We start from the raw sequence: 15,414 nt of genomic DNA on the forward strand, positions 1-15,414 counted from the left end.
AACGAGAGAGAGAGAGAGAGAGAGAGAGAGAGAGAGAGAGAGAGAGAGAGAGAGAGAGAGAGAGAAGTTTTTAAGAAGTTCTATGACTATAGATAAGATCGATGACCAATGCCTTAAGCTAACATCAGATGCTAAGTGGAAGGTGAAAGGTGGAGGTAAAGGCTAATGAGTTTTAGGAGAGGCATAAAATGTTTTGCCCCAAAATAGAGGCAAAAATCATTTTACGCCAAAATGCCCTCAATTTTATAGTCAATCTAAAAAATTTCCATGTTGACGACCTAAAATTGGGGGAAAATATTTTCAGATGGTCCCCATGGAAATATTCTGGATGAAACAAACACAACCTTTCAGCAAAAAACAACAACCACCTACTGCTGAATACTGCTCATATCCTTCTTTTTTAGAGATAATTACAACATGTTGTTAACCCCACAGCTCGAACTCTTTCCCCCCTAAACCTCCAAGCACTTTGTACATGGAGAGGTGTCAATTCAACTACAAAGCATTTGACTCCAATTAGACCTGAGTAATGCTACATAAAATAATTTTCACAAAAACTTGATTGATCCACTGTATGAAAATATTAATGGACCCATTCTGTTAAGGGCATTGATTCTCTCATGGTCTCATTTTCACGCATAGACACTTTATTGTACATTAATTGTCCATACACATCTATTTCAGATTTTAAATAACAACATTAATTTTTTTTTTTTTAAATGTTGCTATCATGCATGAAATTATGAACATTGTGTACCAATTAAATAAAGACTAAAGAAAAATTACCATATTTAAAATAAATAAAAAAATTGGTTAAAAGGATGATAATTTTGAAATTAGCTAGTCATAAAAGGCGAAATTGTGGCTACATGGAGTGTAGAGGGTAAAGTATTACTTAGTTCATCCGTAAGTGGATAATCTAAATCAACAAAATTACTTAGAAGACTACAGAGCCTCCCTTTGCAAAGATATTTAGCACTCCTGTTCGCTTCCAGAAAGGTATGGTTAATCTTGGATCGGTGCAACTGATGTAGAAGAAGCCTGCAATCATTGAGCAGAGATGAATAAGGGTTATTAGATGATTTGTTAGACTGAACCAGATCTACAATGACTTTGGCATCCATATTTAATAAATGCTAACGCGGCTCAAATTCTTGGTCGCTGATCACTTTGACCGAAGCCGACAAAAAAGCCAAAACCCAAAATAGCGGGAAGTAACTAACTTAACTAATTTACTAGGTCGGTTTATAAGAGCCATAGCCTCTCGTAGACTCACTCTTCTTTCACCATTCAAACGAAGAGCTCTCAAAATTGAAAATTCTCAATTCTCAAACAAGAATCGCTGTTAGCTCTCACTTCACGATCGCTAATACTACTCTCTCTCAAGGGTACTCTCATTTTCTTAATACAGTATATATAGATATAGTATTTGCTTTTGTTGATTCTCTTCTAGTTATGGCATTTTGATATTTGCAAGTTGAAGTTGCCAATAATTAAGAATGCAATCCTTTTTGCACTATATTTTGGTCTTGACCTTCATTAGAAACGTCCAAGAAAAGCAGAGAGCTCGTTATTTATTGGCTTAAATATTTGTATTCAAATGAGTTTTTCTTGTTTAGTTTTAGACTTAGGAAAGAAAAAGAAACTAGTTGTGTGGGAATTGGGATACTTGGTTTTAGTTACTGGCTTCCAAATGAGATATTAGAGATTAAACATTAAAAGTCTTTTCTTTTTACTATCCAACTTTTTCTTGGTAAACAAACAGAGCATAAAGAAAGCTCCTTTTTGTATTTTACATTTATGCTACACTTTCTTTTTGTTTTCTTTACGATAATCTCTTATGGGGTTTCTACGATTTTGAATTCCTTTATTGTTTTGGGCTTGAATTTTTCTTTCTTATTGGCAATTTTACTCATCTATTGCTTAAAGAAGCTTTTGAGCCCAACTTGATATTTCCTTATATAAACAAAAGTTACAGAACAATCCCATGGACAGCATTGATCATTGGGCAGAGCTCTTTGTTAGAGAAATGTTAAGGGCCTCCACTGTAGAAGATGGTAAAGCTCGTGCTTCAAGATTGCTTGAGAATTTCAAGAAATCCATCTGGGAACTTGCAACTGCAGGGATTAACGAGGTTGTTTATCTTGTTATCATTTCTGTTGCTGTTAAATTTAGATAAAATTACAATTTATCTTTTGTAGTTTGGCCATTTCATATAATTTTCTCCATAAACTTTCTATATGCTTAAATTTGACCCCTTAAAATTTGGACTAAAAACGAAATCATTAGAGTTCTGTCCAAAGTAACCGTAATGATTTTATTTGAGTCCAAACCTTGGGGGTCAAAATGTAGCAATTAAAAACATTTGTAACACTAAATTATGATTGTACCAAACCATAAGGAGATAAATTGTTTGTTCACAAAATGCAAAATCCATTAATTTGGATGGAATCCGAAAGATTTCATTTTAATCCATAGGTTAGGGTAGCAGTTGAAAGTTTGTGTACTAATTTATGATAAAACCAAACCACAAGGGAGTAAATTGAATTTTATCCTTAAATTTAATCAATGTAATAGCTTGTCTCCTTATTTTAGAAAAATAAGATGCTGATGCAAAAAATCTCCATTAAGAGGCTTAATATGACCCCATATATAGGGGTTTTTTCTAATAAGTTAATTATTATATATTCTTTTTACCTATTAGAAGTCTATTTGTCACTTTAAAAAACAAGAATAAGCTATTTGTGAATAGATATTTAGTGAAACATGTCATTGATAACTCTTGATAGAAGGATTTTATGAAAAGAAAACTTCATTAATTACAATAGGGTCCCTAATCTATAGGAAGAAACTTGTGTCCATCAAAGGGTTTACAATGTGTAAGAACTCTTAACTTATTTATTGCTTTTCTCTACAAGATTATTGGAAAAACATTAGCAGGAGGTAATTTTTAATTTTTTCCACTGTTTTTAAATTCTCACAGCTGTTTGAACGTGGAGATGCACTCTTTCATGAAAATACAAAGCTCAAGCAAACAGTGGCTATCCAACATGAAATTCAGAAAGAGCATGAAAAACGGAACTTGGAGTTGCAACAACTGGTGTCCCAGTACCAAATTGGGCTGAGAAATTTACAGGTTTAGCTCACAGACCCCATTATTTATTGACTCTGTATATGATCTTATGTTTGGTCAGGCTTTCAGCTTGTTTCTATGTCATCTGCAGAGTTTTTCATAGCTATATGATGTTTTGCATTAGAAAGAAAATATTCAGAAAATTGTGAACTTAATATTCCTGCATTGGTCATTATTTTTTAGATCATTGCTTTCTTTACAGTCATTGCATGATTATTGTTTGATTGTATGATGTGTTACCAGGCAAAGAATTTTGAATTGACAATACAAAATCAGTGAATGAGGAATTTTTCAATGTTAAGCCATCTACAACAGACTCAGCAAAGCAACTCCATCCCAAGGCGCTTCCCTACACCCTGATGTCTTCTATTGATTCTTGGAAGTGTTAATTTGGCCTAATGGTGGTCAGTATGTTAGTATGTGAGCGCTTATATTTATCTGTAGGCACTACAATTGGTGTCTGCTGTCCCGATTGCTTTGTGGGGGATTTCCTCTCTTACATTCAAATGGCAGACAGTGATGAAAGATGCATTCAGTTTCATTTGAATACATCATTAAGGATTACTTCTCTTTACTGTTTATGTCCTCAACTTTAATATTGAAATTGATACACATAGTAGGTGTTTGTCGGTTTATGTGCTAAGAGATCAAATACATCAATTGGAGCTCTATACCTTGATAAAGAGATTAGTGGTGCTTAATAGCCCTCTTTCTGAATTTCTTTGGCTGAATACTTGGCATCATTGCTTGAACAAGCATTAGCTCCCAATCAGTCTGTAGCAACAGATCAACCTTTGTGATTTTATTAATAGTCAAGTCCTTGTAATCAAAGATACTACTTGTGAGTTGTGTAAAGATTTTTCAAGTTTTCGATAATCCTTGTTAAAATGCTAACCAACATGTGTCATTTACAGTCAAGAAACACCATTGCTTGTTTCTCTAGTTCTCTATTTCAAGATTCATTTGGTTTTCTGCATTTTGGTAGTACTGAGGAATAAAACACTCAATTTGTAAATCCTCGGAAGGATACATTTCCACCTCTCTGGACTTTGTCAAATTGAAATTTAGTTGAAACTGTTAACCTCGTGAATCATGGTCACGAGGTGAAAGTTTGAATAAATTATATTGTATTACATTGTGCCTAGTATCTTGCAGAATCGTATTCTTTCTTGTAATATGCTGTCTTCATAATGTTGTGCATCAAATGTTTATAAATCACATGTAAAACAGCTCAAAAATGCCAAATTTGAAACTCTATACACGATTTTATAGAGTTTCTTCAGGCATTGTGTATAAGAAATTTTCATATGGAATTTCCACAAGTTCATCTAAAACCTGGTTTACTAGTACATCAAGAACTTGTTGCTCGAACTCCTTGCAGACCTCTTCAAATTCTTCACATCCATGGAAATTCTTTGCTTTCCAATTTGACTCTTTAATATCATTTTCTGTAAACCTAAAAAGCTTCCCCAACACTTCCCTGTAATACTCTGTCTCTGAAGTGTCCATTGATTTGCAATCCTTGCTCTTGATTGATCCGACTCTAGGATCATCAGCATAAGAAACTTTTGCTGTAGATTTTCTCTCTAAATTCAACTCCATGGGCCTTGAAACTTCTGTAATAAATATCATCAAAGAACATGAAGTTAGAGGATATCATTACACGGTATGTACTACAAATTTTAGTACACATTAAAACTTAAAAGACTTAACGAATAATGTATTTTCAATCACAAAAAGTAATTTTGATATTCATTTATTATATTGTTGAAATGGCACCAGCTACATTTATTTATTATGAGGTCAGATTGTAAGTTAGGAGTAGTTTTAGCATTTTCCTAACAAGATATTGTTGAAATTGCATATAACAATATATTTTCATCTAAAATGATAGCCTTATTCAGAAAACAAACCTGATATATGACTTCCTTCTTGTTGCGTTGTACAATCACTGACTTCAAGAACAGATAATGGACTTGAATTTTGAGAGTCAGAGTCAGGCTCTACTTTCACAGCTAAATGCTGAACTTTGCTTCTCCTTGAGAACTCGGGTTCAACCAACAGTTTCTTCTGATTTATTGGCTTCGATGAACTTTTCGCCTTCAAACTTGCAACATTTTCTCTATACTCTTTCTTCTTGTGAGCTGGAACAAGGCTCAAACGCTTAGCTCCATTGCTGTTACTACCATTACCAACTTTTGAAGATAGGTTGGACTTGGTTGAGACTCTCCTAGGCTCATCCCTTAACTTAGAGATCTTGTTGTTTACTTTACTCGCCCTCATATCCTCTTTGTTCTTGCTTCTCTGTGCCTTCCTCTGCTTCATATCTCCATAACCCATCTCAGACTGCCTCACTTTGGACCTCATTGATCCCTTGGTTTCACTTTCATCCACCTCATTCAGGCACACAACCAAGAAATCATGGCTTTTTTGATGTGACAAAGTTGGAACCTCACGAAATGACACCGAGGTCCTAACTCTGCGATGCTGAGCTTTAGTTAAATCAAACTCCAGCATATAATCCGCAAAATTCACTGACTTGCTTCGCAAAACTGAGTCTTGGGGTCCTTTTCTTGGAACCCAATTGGTCTCTGGCAATGAGTCTAGGCCCATTAGTCTTGCCACGACTCCTAGGTTACCTGGAGCTTGGATTGCAGCCTCAGCTTTTGGATTTTCTTTCTGAATCTCCTCAGACTTGCTTGTCTTTGAGTCACTAGTAACATAATCGGCTGGGTGAGTTGGGAGACTTCTAAGGCATGAAATCCTGCGTACCATGTTGGAGAAACACCCAGAATTTGCGTTGTGTGAATGAGTCATTGTTCAATGAGAGAGAGAGGATAGGCTAACTTTGGTAGCCAAAGATTGGCATGCAATTTATAACTAGAATAATGGTAGAGATGGGTTCAAAGTTTGTCAGCGAAACAATTAGGACTTTACGAGGACCAGGAAGTAACTCGGAGGTAACCAGTACCTCCATTGCCAAAAGCATAGAATAATAGCAACAATTTTTTTTTTTTTTTTTATATTTTATAAGAGAATAATAGCAACATTACAAGAGACAAGTTTCTTTACTTTTTTCTTAGCATCTTTTTGACTTTTATAGTATATAATTAATGCAATATTATTTATACATAGCATAATCTAACACTTTTATAGCCGTAAAAAAATTATTATGAAAAATTATTTCACTTATTAGAATAATAGAATAGAGATAGGAGTAAAACCTTTATCAAACACTAGTTCTTTTGGATTAGCTTTCTTTTCTTCTTCTTTTCGTGTTTATTTAGACAGAATTTTGAGTATTTTAAAACTTCAATTTTCTTAAGAAGAATCACACTTTAATCAATTCAATATTAAAAAGAATTATCAAAAACTTAAATAAGTTGTAATGTTTTATTTTATACTCTTAACAATTTTTTTCTGTAAAATAATAATAATAATAATAATAAGGGTTGTGTTTTTCAGCTTTTGGCAATAATAATAAGGGTTCTGTAATATAATAATAATAATAATAATAATAATAATAATAATAATAACACATTTTTGGTATCTTTTTGAGTAACATTTTCAGTTTTTGGTAATTTTTCAATTTTTGGCAATTTTTTTTTGTAATTTTTTTAACAATTTTTTTCATTTTTTTTAAAGTGAAACACAAAAAAAAAAAAAAAAAAAAAAAAAAAAAAACGGCTTGTTAACATTTTCCTAATAATAATAATAAAGAAAAAAGGGCATGATATTATTATGTACATGTTGGACTATACAGATGAAATCACAGGAGAATTTTTCATGTGAGGTAACGGCATCAATTGATTGGGGAATTGAATGCTGTCGGTAGAAAGGTCAAATTGGCACTTTGTCGGATTCATATTAGAGAGCAGAAAAAGAAATCATAGGTGTACGCGCAATTAGGTCGCGTAAATATTGTACGATAAAGAATGTAACGACGAATTTGAGTGTCACTGTGAACGAGTGTTTTCTCAGTCATGCACACTTTTAGCTTATAGCCTTAGGTTACAGCTACGCGCCTCCTACTAAGACTAAGTCTACGCGAAATAGAAAAATGCAAAAATCACCACTTTTTTCATAGTTTTTCGACATGTTGACTCTGAAATCATGGGCTTACAGTACCCAACATTTTATTTTCACTATTTATGATTTGTCATGTAATAAAATTGTTATAAAAATATAGAAAAATTTGTGATATTAGACTTACTTGGGAGTAAAAAAATTGTGAAAAAAGTTACAATTTTAACATTATATGTACAAATGGTAACAAAATTGTGAAAAAAGATACAATTCTAACGTTACTCGGCGAAATAATAACTGATCTATCTATGTATCTACCTAATCTGAGTGTAAATCGTGTTTCAGGTTTCAGCCGATGATGCTGACTTTTCTTTCTTTTCGTACTCTCCATATTTATCGAAGTCTGAACCACTGTGGCGTTTGTTCTTACACGTTGTACGAATTCCAAGCCACCGACTTATATGACTTTCAGTTTCAGATTTTGGGTCAGGCTCTCTCTGTGTCTCTCTCTGGCATGGATTCGGATTTTAAGTTGGTGGGTCATTTCTAGATTGGACTCAAAAATGTCGGCTGAATCCAATTTTTAAACTGATATGGGCTTTGACTGATCAGTAATGAAAACACGTTTTTCCAAGCTCTAATTTACACATTCGACACTGGTGTGTCTCAAACATGAGATAAGTGAGGAAATATGAGTGAAAGTGTCTATGTATTGAATTGTGTTTGTGTGTAAAACCTTTATCAGTGCTCTATGTAGGGAGATATACGAGTGTTGTACAAACAATAGGAGCGGAATACAACTATACAAATACAACGGGCTTGTCTTCATGTAAGCGGCCTGGTGGAGGAGGCTTGATGAAGATACCAACTAACTAATCCTGTGAGAAGACAAACCATAGCTACAAGATACTCTCAAGTAAATGGTGACAAACGAAGTGATAAGCATATTTTAATACGCTTATGAAATACAATGTTGTGGGCAATTTGAATATCATTTTGATTGCCCACAATGAACCGAAATTGCAGTAAAATGGTTAACTTTAAGATCTTGTAGGAGCAAATGCAGCTAGAGGAGCTCGACCATGGTGTTTACAAGTGTGTGATATTCAGCCTCAAAATTGGAGCGAGCAACTACAACATACTTCTTATTTTTCCAAGAAAAAATGAAGGATTTACTATGAAAAAAACTAAAAACTTGTGTTGAAACGGAAGTTAATGGGATCCCTTGCCCATTCTACATCAAATAACAAAGGATTTTGAAAACAATAGCATAATGAGACGAACGCGGTATACCCAAGAACTTGTTAGAATTATCTTATGGGATTAAATTTATCATTTCTTAATAGTTTAAGCCTTTGGGACAATTGATAATTTATCATGATATCAAAGTATGAGAACTTAAATTCAATCTTTTTCTCCATTCTAAAACCCATTTAAAATGTTAAAAATTCAACATGTTAAAAGAGAGTTTAGGCTCACACGTAGGAGGTCAAATAAGAATGAGCTAAACTAGACTCTCATTTCAAAATATATTATACAATAAAAGACAAAAGGGTTATCATATATTTAAAATGATTCTTGTTGTTCACCTCCCTTGGTGTTAGCTTCCCGGTAGATGTGCCAAATTTCTACTCACTAATCTCTATCGAGTAGGTTCTTGCAATTATATATATAATTAATTTTAAACCTTCAAAGATGACAAATAAATAATGATTATCACACACTTACTATTATACACTCACCATGTACACACTACCACATGGATTGAAATTATATTTTAAAGACACGATTTCAATTAAAATTGTGAGAAAACACAATTTTATCATTTCACAATTTTAATTAAAATCATATTTTCAAAACATGATTTTAAAGAAAGTGTGTACGAAGTGTACAATAGCAAGCGTGTAACAAAATTTTCTCTTACATGAGAAGGCTCATCAAATATTTAAAAAAATTCTTGTTGTTCACCTCCCTTAGTCATTAGCTGTTCTGCACAAGAATTAACTTCCCATATCCCAATGGATGTGCCAAATTTCTACTCGCCGCGATCTCTATCGAACAAGTTCTTGCTATCAAAAACAAGTACAGAAGCCCAACATGGGTTGTTAGCTCATAATGTAATAATTAATGGACCAATAGAAAGTCCACCTTGAGAATAACTCTATATACCCTGTCCCAAGTGAGAGCCAATCATTCTCGTGTTGTCCATAGCTCAGCAATGATACTAGTTGAATGGCCTAGCTTAAGCGTGAAACATCCCAAACAGATTTTTAAGTGGACTCACGGATTAGTCCTTCTCCCCTTGCTGACCAGAATTAATGGCCTTTGGGTCTCTTATCCGTATTCAGTTTCACTTTTCTAAAGGGTGAGATTACCAAGCAATAGCTGAGTGTGGTGAGGCCTGATTTTGGTGCGTGCTGGTAAGCAATGTGAAAAGTATTCTAGTGCATGCTGACAACTCCTATGAATAATTTGTTGTGTTGGTATCGAAATCTGTTGGAAAATTTGCTGGTTCCCTACTAGCCGTATTCACAATGTTAGAAAGGATAATAATAGTCAAAAGGGCTCAGTTGAGAGTCTAGATTTAGGTGGCACCATTCAAAAATGTCCTGATGAAAGAAAATTTTCCCAAGAGGGAGGATGGGAGCACTTAGAACCATACATTCTTGACCCAATTACAGTCACTCAATGCATCATGTATAGCAGTTTTTCACTGATACAAGCAACAAATGCGTGTAAGTAATGAACTAACTTGATACTAGGTGAATGGATACCATATGGACGGAGTCAATTTATTCGTCGTTTTGTTACTTGCTGGTAAGGACCACCATCTCATAAGCGACATATCTCACATGCCAATGGTGTCCATAGACACATGGTTGGCCTTACTCAAAACCACATGCTCCTGTCTTTGAATTTTCCATATAGTATAGGACACAAATGAACGATTGCTTTACTAGAAAAGAAATTGACAGCCCTTATAGGGAGCTAGCTAGCTTCTAAATCCAAGATTTGTGAATTAAGATGGCTGATGGCAACTTATCAGTAAGTGGAAATTGGATGGTTTAATTGAAAATTTTGACAAAAATGATTTTTCATTCAGAATCAATCATTCAGTTAGGTGCAGTACCCAAAAAAATCATCATTTAGGCGTGCTCCAAAAAAGTTGAGTGAGATGTGTAATTTATTGTTTACTTCCTTAATCACAGAATGAGAAAACTTTAAGTACATTTCCTTGATTGAACCTTAGACAAGCTGATTAAATCCAACCATAAAACAAACAACCAAACAAACAAAGCAACAATAATATGCGAGTCATTATCTCAAATGGAACAATAGCCTTTCACTTTGCCAACCCAATCCAAAACTTTTAGAATAAATTCTTTTTCTTCTTATCATCAATAATGAAATTTTTAATAGTACACTACATTATTGCTGAAGAGATTATTCTCTCCAAGAAGAATAAATATACATCTTCCACCCTATTACAGCAATAATATTGAGAATGCCATATGCATATATATTTAACTTATGTTCTAAAAGAAGTAGCTCTAATCATATTTGTCAGGCATTAGTTCTCTCTTGGCATAACAAATTCAGAAACTGAATGGTTGTTATGCCACATTGGATCACAAGCTTGAACATCAAATTTAATTAAGCGGCAATCCAAGGTAAAATCTCGAGAACCTTTCTTCTTGTTGTAATGAAAGAATGCAATTTGAAGCTTTTAATTTAACTTAGATGATACATCCAGCTCAGAGTCAGTTTGGTAGTACACAACATCCCCAGTGTCACTAACATAGTGGTCTTGTTTCAAGCTTCTTATCAAATTTCCAATTAGGTGAAAAGGAAGAGGACCTGATTTCTTTGGCTCCCGGTAATATTTGCCAAGAACTGGTTTAGCTGCCTCAGTCTACAGGTGGAACAACAACAAGAGCATCAAAATTTTGCAGGTCTTAATGTTTTTCCACAACTGTGAAATGACCAATTAGTTCTATCACACAAAAGAGATACTTACTGCTTCAATTAAGTGGTAGTGAGGTATTTGAGGAAAAAGATGGTGTATGACATGGGTCCCAATATCATGGTGGATATTATTAATCAGTCCATAGTCTCGATCAAGAGTTGTAAGACCACCCCTAAGATAACTCCATTCCTGTTCCAACATAATGGAGGAAACTTTAACATCTAAAAGGAAAAATGCCATACCACAAACTTCAAACCAAAAAAAATATATATCCTTGGCTTCTCTTTTTTCTTTGCTATTATGTCTTAAGAATTAGGTTAAATTGCATAATTTAGACTATTTTTTCAAAATTTTCCTCATACTTTAAAATGTTTCAAAAAGGTCCTTATTGTGACAGTCATCTAGTATATGGAAAGTGCACACTTAGCAAAGGGAACTCATGAAACCGAGGTTACTTTGATAACATGGAGGACAAGGCATGATTTTCATTTCCTAAGCCAGCATTTTTCATTCATGAGATGATGATAAGGACCTTCTTGAAACAAATTTGAATGTATGATTTTTGAAACAATGTCAAAGGTTGAGGATCAAATCTGCAATTTAACCAAAGAATTATCTATGTAGACTAACATCGACCTTGCAACAACTCTAGGCATATCTCTATCTTATCTTTTCATATTTCCATACTTCAATATAGGAAGAAAACAAATGGACACAAATGAAGTGACATACAACTTTAAAAACCATACCTTTCCACGATACCATGGTAATTTTTCTTCATGACCATGATGATGCAGGTAAGTGACTAAGTCCAGCCACATAACAAAAACCTAAGAATGAAGCAAAGTCAGGTTTTAACACTCAACCATTGGAGAAGAAAAACTCATTCTCTATTTCTATAGCATAGATCTATATGGATATTGAAGAAACAGGATTTACCCAGTAGGGAACGCCATAGAGTTTAAGTAATTGCATAGGACCCATTACAAAGCCTAACCCCACAAGGAGGGCAGCCATTGCTGTCCAACATACGGTGGAAGTGATCACATCTTTCCTCTCACTGGGAACAAACAAGTCACTGCTTGGGTCAAAATGTGAACCGGTCTTCCCGGGACTTCTACCCCACTGCAAGGAAAAGATTTATCTAAATTCAGCAAGTAATGTCTAATAAGACTCTATGGTCAAACCTAACCAACCAAGTCACCACACACATACAAGGTAGAAGGGGTATGCAAGCATTGGAAAAGGCACAGTGAATCGCAAAGTCTTCGTAGCCATGTCCAAGCTCTTGTAAATTCTTTCAGACAACTGCAGGAATAATATGTAAAATTGTTAACTTTTAGTTTGGAAATTGATCAAATTTGTTTAAAACAAACAAACAGAGAAGCCATAAACAGAGGAAATTTACAAACCGGGTGCCATGATTCGTCATTCTCAACATGCCCATGATTTTGATGATGAGTCCTATGGCTAATTCTCCTAAAAATTAATCCAAAAATTAAAACATTAGACCATAAACAGCTCCAAATCTCAAATTTAGAATTATGTAGATTACCAAAGAAAACAAATGCAATGAAACAAATATTAAAGGCCAAAACGTATTGGATTGTGTATAAACCATAGAAGCATTTTTTATCAGGAGCATACCATCCATGATACGGTACAAGAATTGAAGAATGTAGAATATGCCCCACCACACTGTTTAACTTAGGATTGTTTGAAAAGCTTCCATGACCACTGCAGAAGCAAGACCAAAGACCAGTTACATTACAACATACAAATTGGCATCCAAATTAACAACCAAAAGTAGCAGAGAAGGTATAAAAAAATCAAAAGGGTTTGGCTGTAAATTACCAGTCATGACCAAGAACAAAGAGAGCCCAAAACATGGTTCCCTGAGCAGCCCAATATAGGGGCCAAACAAACCAATTGTTGACATAAGCAGCAGCCACAGCCAATCCAAAAACCACAACAACATCCCTGACCACATAGCTCATAGACCTCCAAGGGTTCTTAACCCAACAATGCTTTGGAATGGCGGCTCTAATATCAGCCAATTTGAATGGTGGTGGTGACCCAGGATTGAATTCAAGTTCTTCTTTTTTTTCTCCATTGAACCCATTGACACCGTTAATTCTCTGTTGGCTCTCTTCCTCTCCTTCAATGGAAGGAACCCTCAATGGAACACTCACTTTTAGCCCCCAGTTCCTGTCTCTAAAACACCCGGTTGGAGAAGCAAATTTGAGATCTGTACCACCTTTGTTTGAATGTAAAAATCTAATCTTTGAGGGCTTGTATGAGGTGGGTCTGGCTCCGGGTCTATGAAAAACTAGAGGAAGAGGCTTTAAGCCACATTCTGATAAGACCCAGCACGCCATTGATGACCCAGATGAAGCTAACACACAAAGTTTCTGCTTTGGATCCCTCTCTCTCAAGTAAGAGACAGAGGAAAAGTTAGGGAGTACAGTGATAAAGAATCAATTTGTGGAGCAAAAACTAAAAAGAGAAAAAGTCTGACACAAAAAATATCTATAACAAATTGACAATGCTTAATAAAGTATTAAGTAAATCTCTCTCTTCTGTTAAATAATATGGATCTGTTTCAGTTATTTGTTGCACAAACAAAAAATAAAAAGAGAGAATAGCACTAATTGTAATTGGTGAAGGGCTTTTAAGGGTTTTTAATTCAAAACCTTTTGAATGGGAGGTGGTGAGACAAGCCAACAAGTGCAAACTGCTTAAAGTTTGGTGTTGTTTGTAGCTAAGCTGTGTGGTAAAATACGAAGATATATATACTAATAGTTCTCCACTGCTAGCAACCGCGTCTCTCTCACCTTTTGCTGTGTGGTTCCTAGGAATTTGCTCCTTCCACTTTGTTGTACTCCTGCTTTGACCTAGATTCTTGGACGGTGAATGGTGGGATTTGCCAACATAGACATTTAATTTTTTTCTAATCCTTAAAAAGAGTCTTATCAAAAAAAATTCTTGAAAAAAAAATAATAAAAAAAAAACTTTTGACAATACCATTTTTGACAACATTTAATTGTATTTTTTTAAATGATTAAATTGACTTTTTTTTTATGAATTCGTAAAGTTAATAAATCTAGAGATATAACATTTTTTTAGTAAATTTTATATTTTTTTACAGAAATTTAAATGGTTTGTTGTAATTAATTAATGTTAATAAAAGTTGTGTGGCCGTGATTAACTTATCTTATAGTGATGTTATGTTACAAATTCTCATATCAATAATTGTAAAATAAAATAAAAAGATAATAAAGTTAATATATTCGTCCTAATTTGTTTGTCTTGTTTCAAAAACTCATTTTTTAAGAGGTAGTCATTTATTATCTTATATGTTGTATAAAAAGGTATAAGTTTCCAAAATTACCTTAAAATAAATTTATCAAAATATTGGAATACTAAATCTAAAATAGTTTTAGAAATAAAGTAGAGACATAATAGAGACATTAGTAAATTAATGGTTTTTAATTTTAGAAACAGAATAATATTTTGAAACGTCCCAAAAAGGAATAGAGGACAAACAAATTGGAGTAACATTTTTAAATAAAATTTATGATTTTTTTACAACAATTAGTATGGTTTGTTGTCATTAATGCTTAATGAAAATAACAATAATAAATCTATCTCTATAAAAAGCAAATTTGCTTTAATTACATCAAATCATTTTTATTAGAGAAAGTTAATGATGCGCCAATGCGGCATTGATTTAGGACATATTAAGTTAATGATGCTCCGATGTGGTATTAATTTAGGATATATTTTTAGAAACTTTTTTAAAGGAAAAAAAAAACAATTACATTAAAAAGCACATAGACGATAGAGAGTCCAAATCTTCTATCACACTCTTTCTGCTCCACTATATACTCTACAAATAAAAACATGTCACATGTCTACTTAATTTATTAAATGCTAAATTTATACCTTCTCTTATTTCAATTTCCTAAAATAAATAAATAAATAACTCATCATATTTAGGTAATTGAAATAATAGAAGGCATAAATTTAGCATTTAATAAATTAGATGAACATATAACATGTTTTAATTTGTGAAGTATATAGTGAAACAGGATGAGTAGAACAGAAAATTTAGACTCAGAACGCATTTAACAATTATTAAAAAAATTATGAAATATATTAACCCCCAACAGTACTCAATCTTTGTGTGCTCCTATTATTTCTCTTTTATTAAGCCACGTGTTAGGAGATTTAAGGCCGAAAGTATGTCAGCCATGACTCACACGTGACACATAGTATTTACTATTAT

The 15,414-nt window shown here is 33.7% G+C and overlaps 2 protein-coding genes across 2 annotated transcripts; both read right to left on the bottom strand.

The window, feature by feature from the left end:
- Positions 1–4,210: 4,210 nt before the first annotated feature.
- LOC142609970 (uncharacterized) lies at positions 4,211–6,087 on the bottom strand. The gene is made up of 2 exons (XM_075781694.1): positions 5,047–6,087; positions 4,211–4,749 (listed from the first exon to the last, which is right to left on the bottom strand). The coding sequence occupies exons 1-2, from the start codon at positions 5,948–5,950 to the stop codon at positions 4,400–4,402; spliced, it is 1,254 nt and encodes a 417-aa protein (XP_075637809.1). The 5' UTR covers positions 5,951–6,087; the 3' UTR covers positions 4,211–4,399.
- A 4,440-nt stretch (positions 6,088–10,527) lies between these two features.
- Positions 10,528–13,894, bottom strand: LOC142610545 (omega-3 fatty acid desaturase, chloroplastic-like). The gene is made up of 8 exons (XM_075782380.1): positions 12,981–13,894; positions 12,774–12,863; positions 12,539–12,605; positions 12,342–12,434; positions 12,066–12,251; positions 11,876–11,956; positions 11,178–11,315; positions 10,528–11,072 (listed from the first exon to the last, which is right to left on the bottom strand). The coding sequence occupies exons 1-8, from the start codon at positions 13,502–13,504 to the stop codon at positions 10,887–10,889; spliced, it is 1,365 nt and encodes a 454-aa protein (XP_075638495.1). The 5' UTR covers positions 13,505–13,894; the 3' UTR covers positions 10,528–10,886.
- Positions 13,895–15,414: the final 1,520 nt, after the last annotated feature.

The sequence above is a fragment of the Castanea sativa genome, chromosome 9 (assembly GCF_040712315.1).
Source record: "Castanea sativa cultivar Marrone di Chiusa Pesio chromosome 9, ASM4071231v1".
Taxonomy (NCBI): Eukaryota; Viridiplantae; Streptophyta; class Magnoliopsida; order Fagales; family Fagaceae; genus Castanea; species Castanea sativa.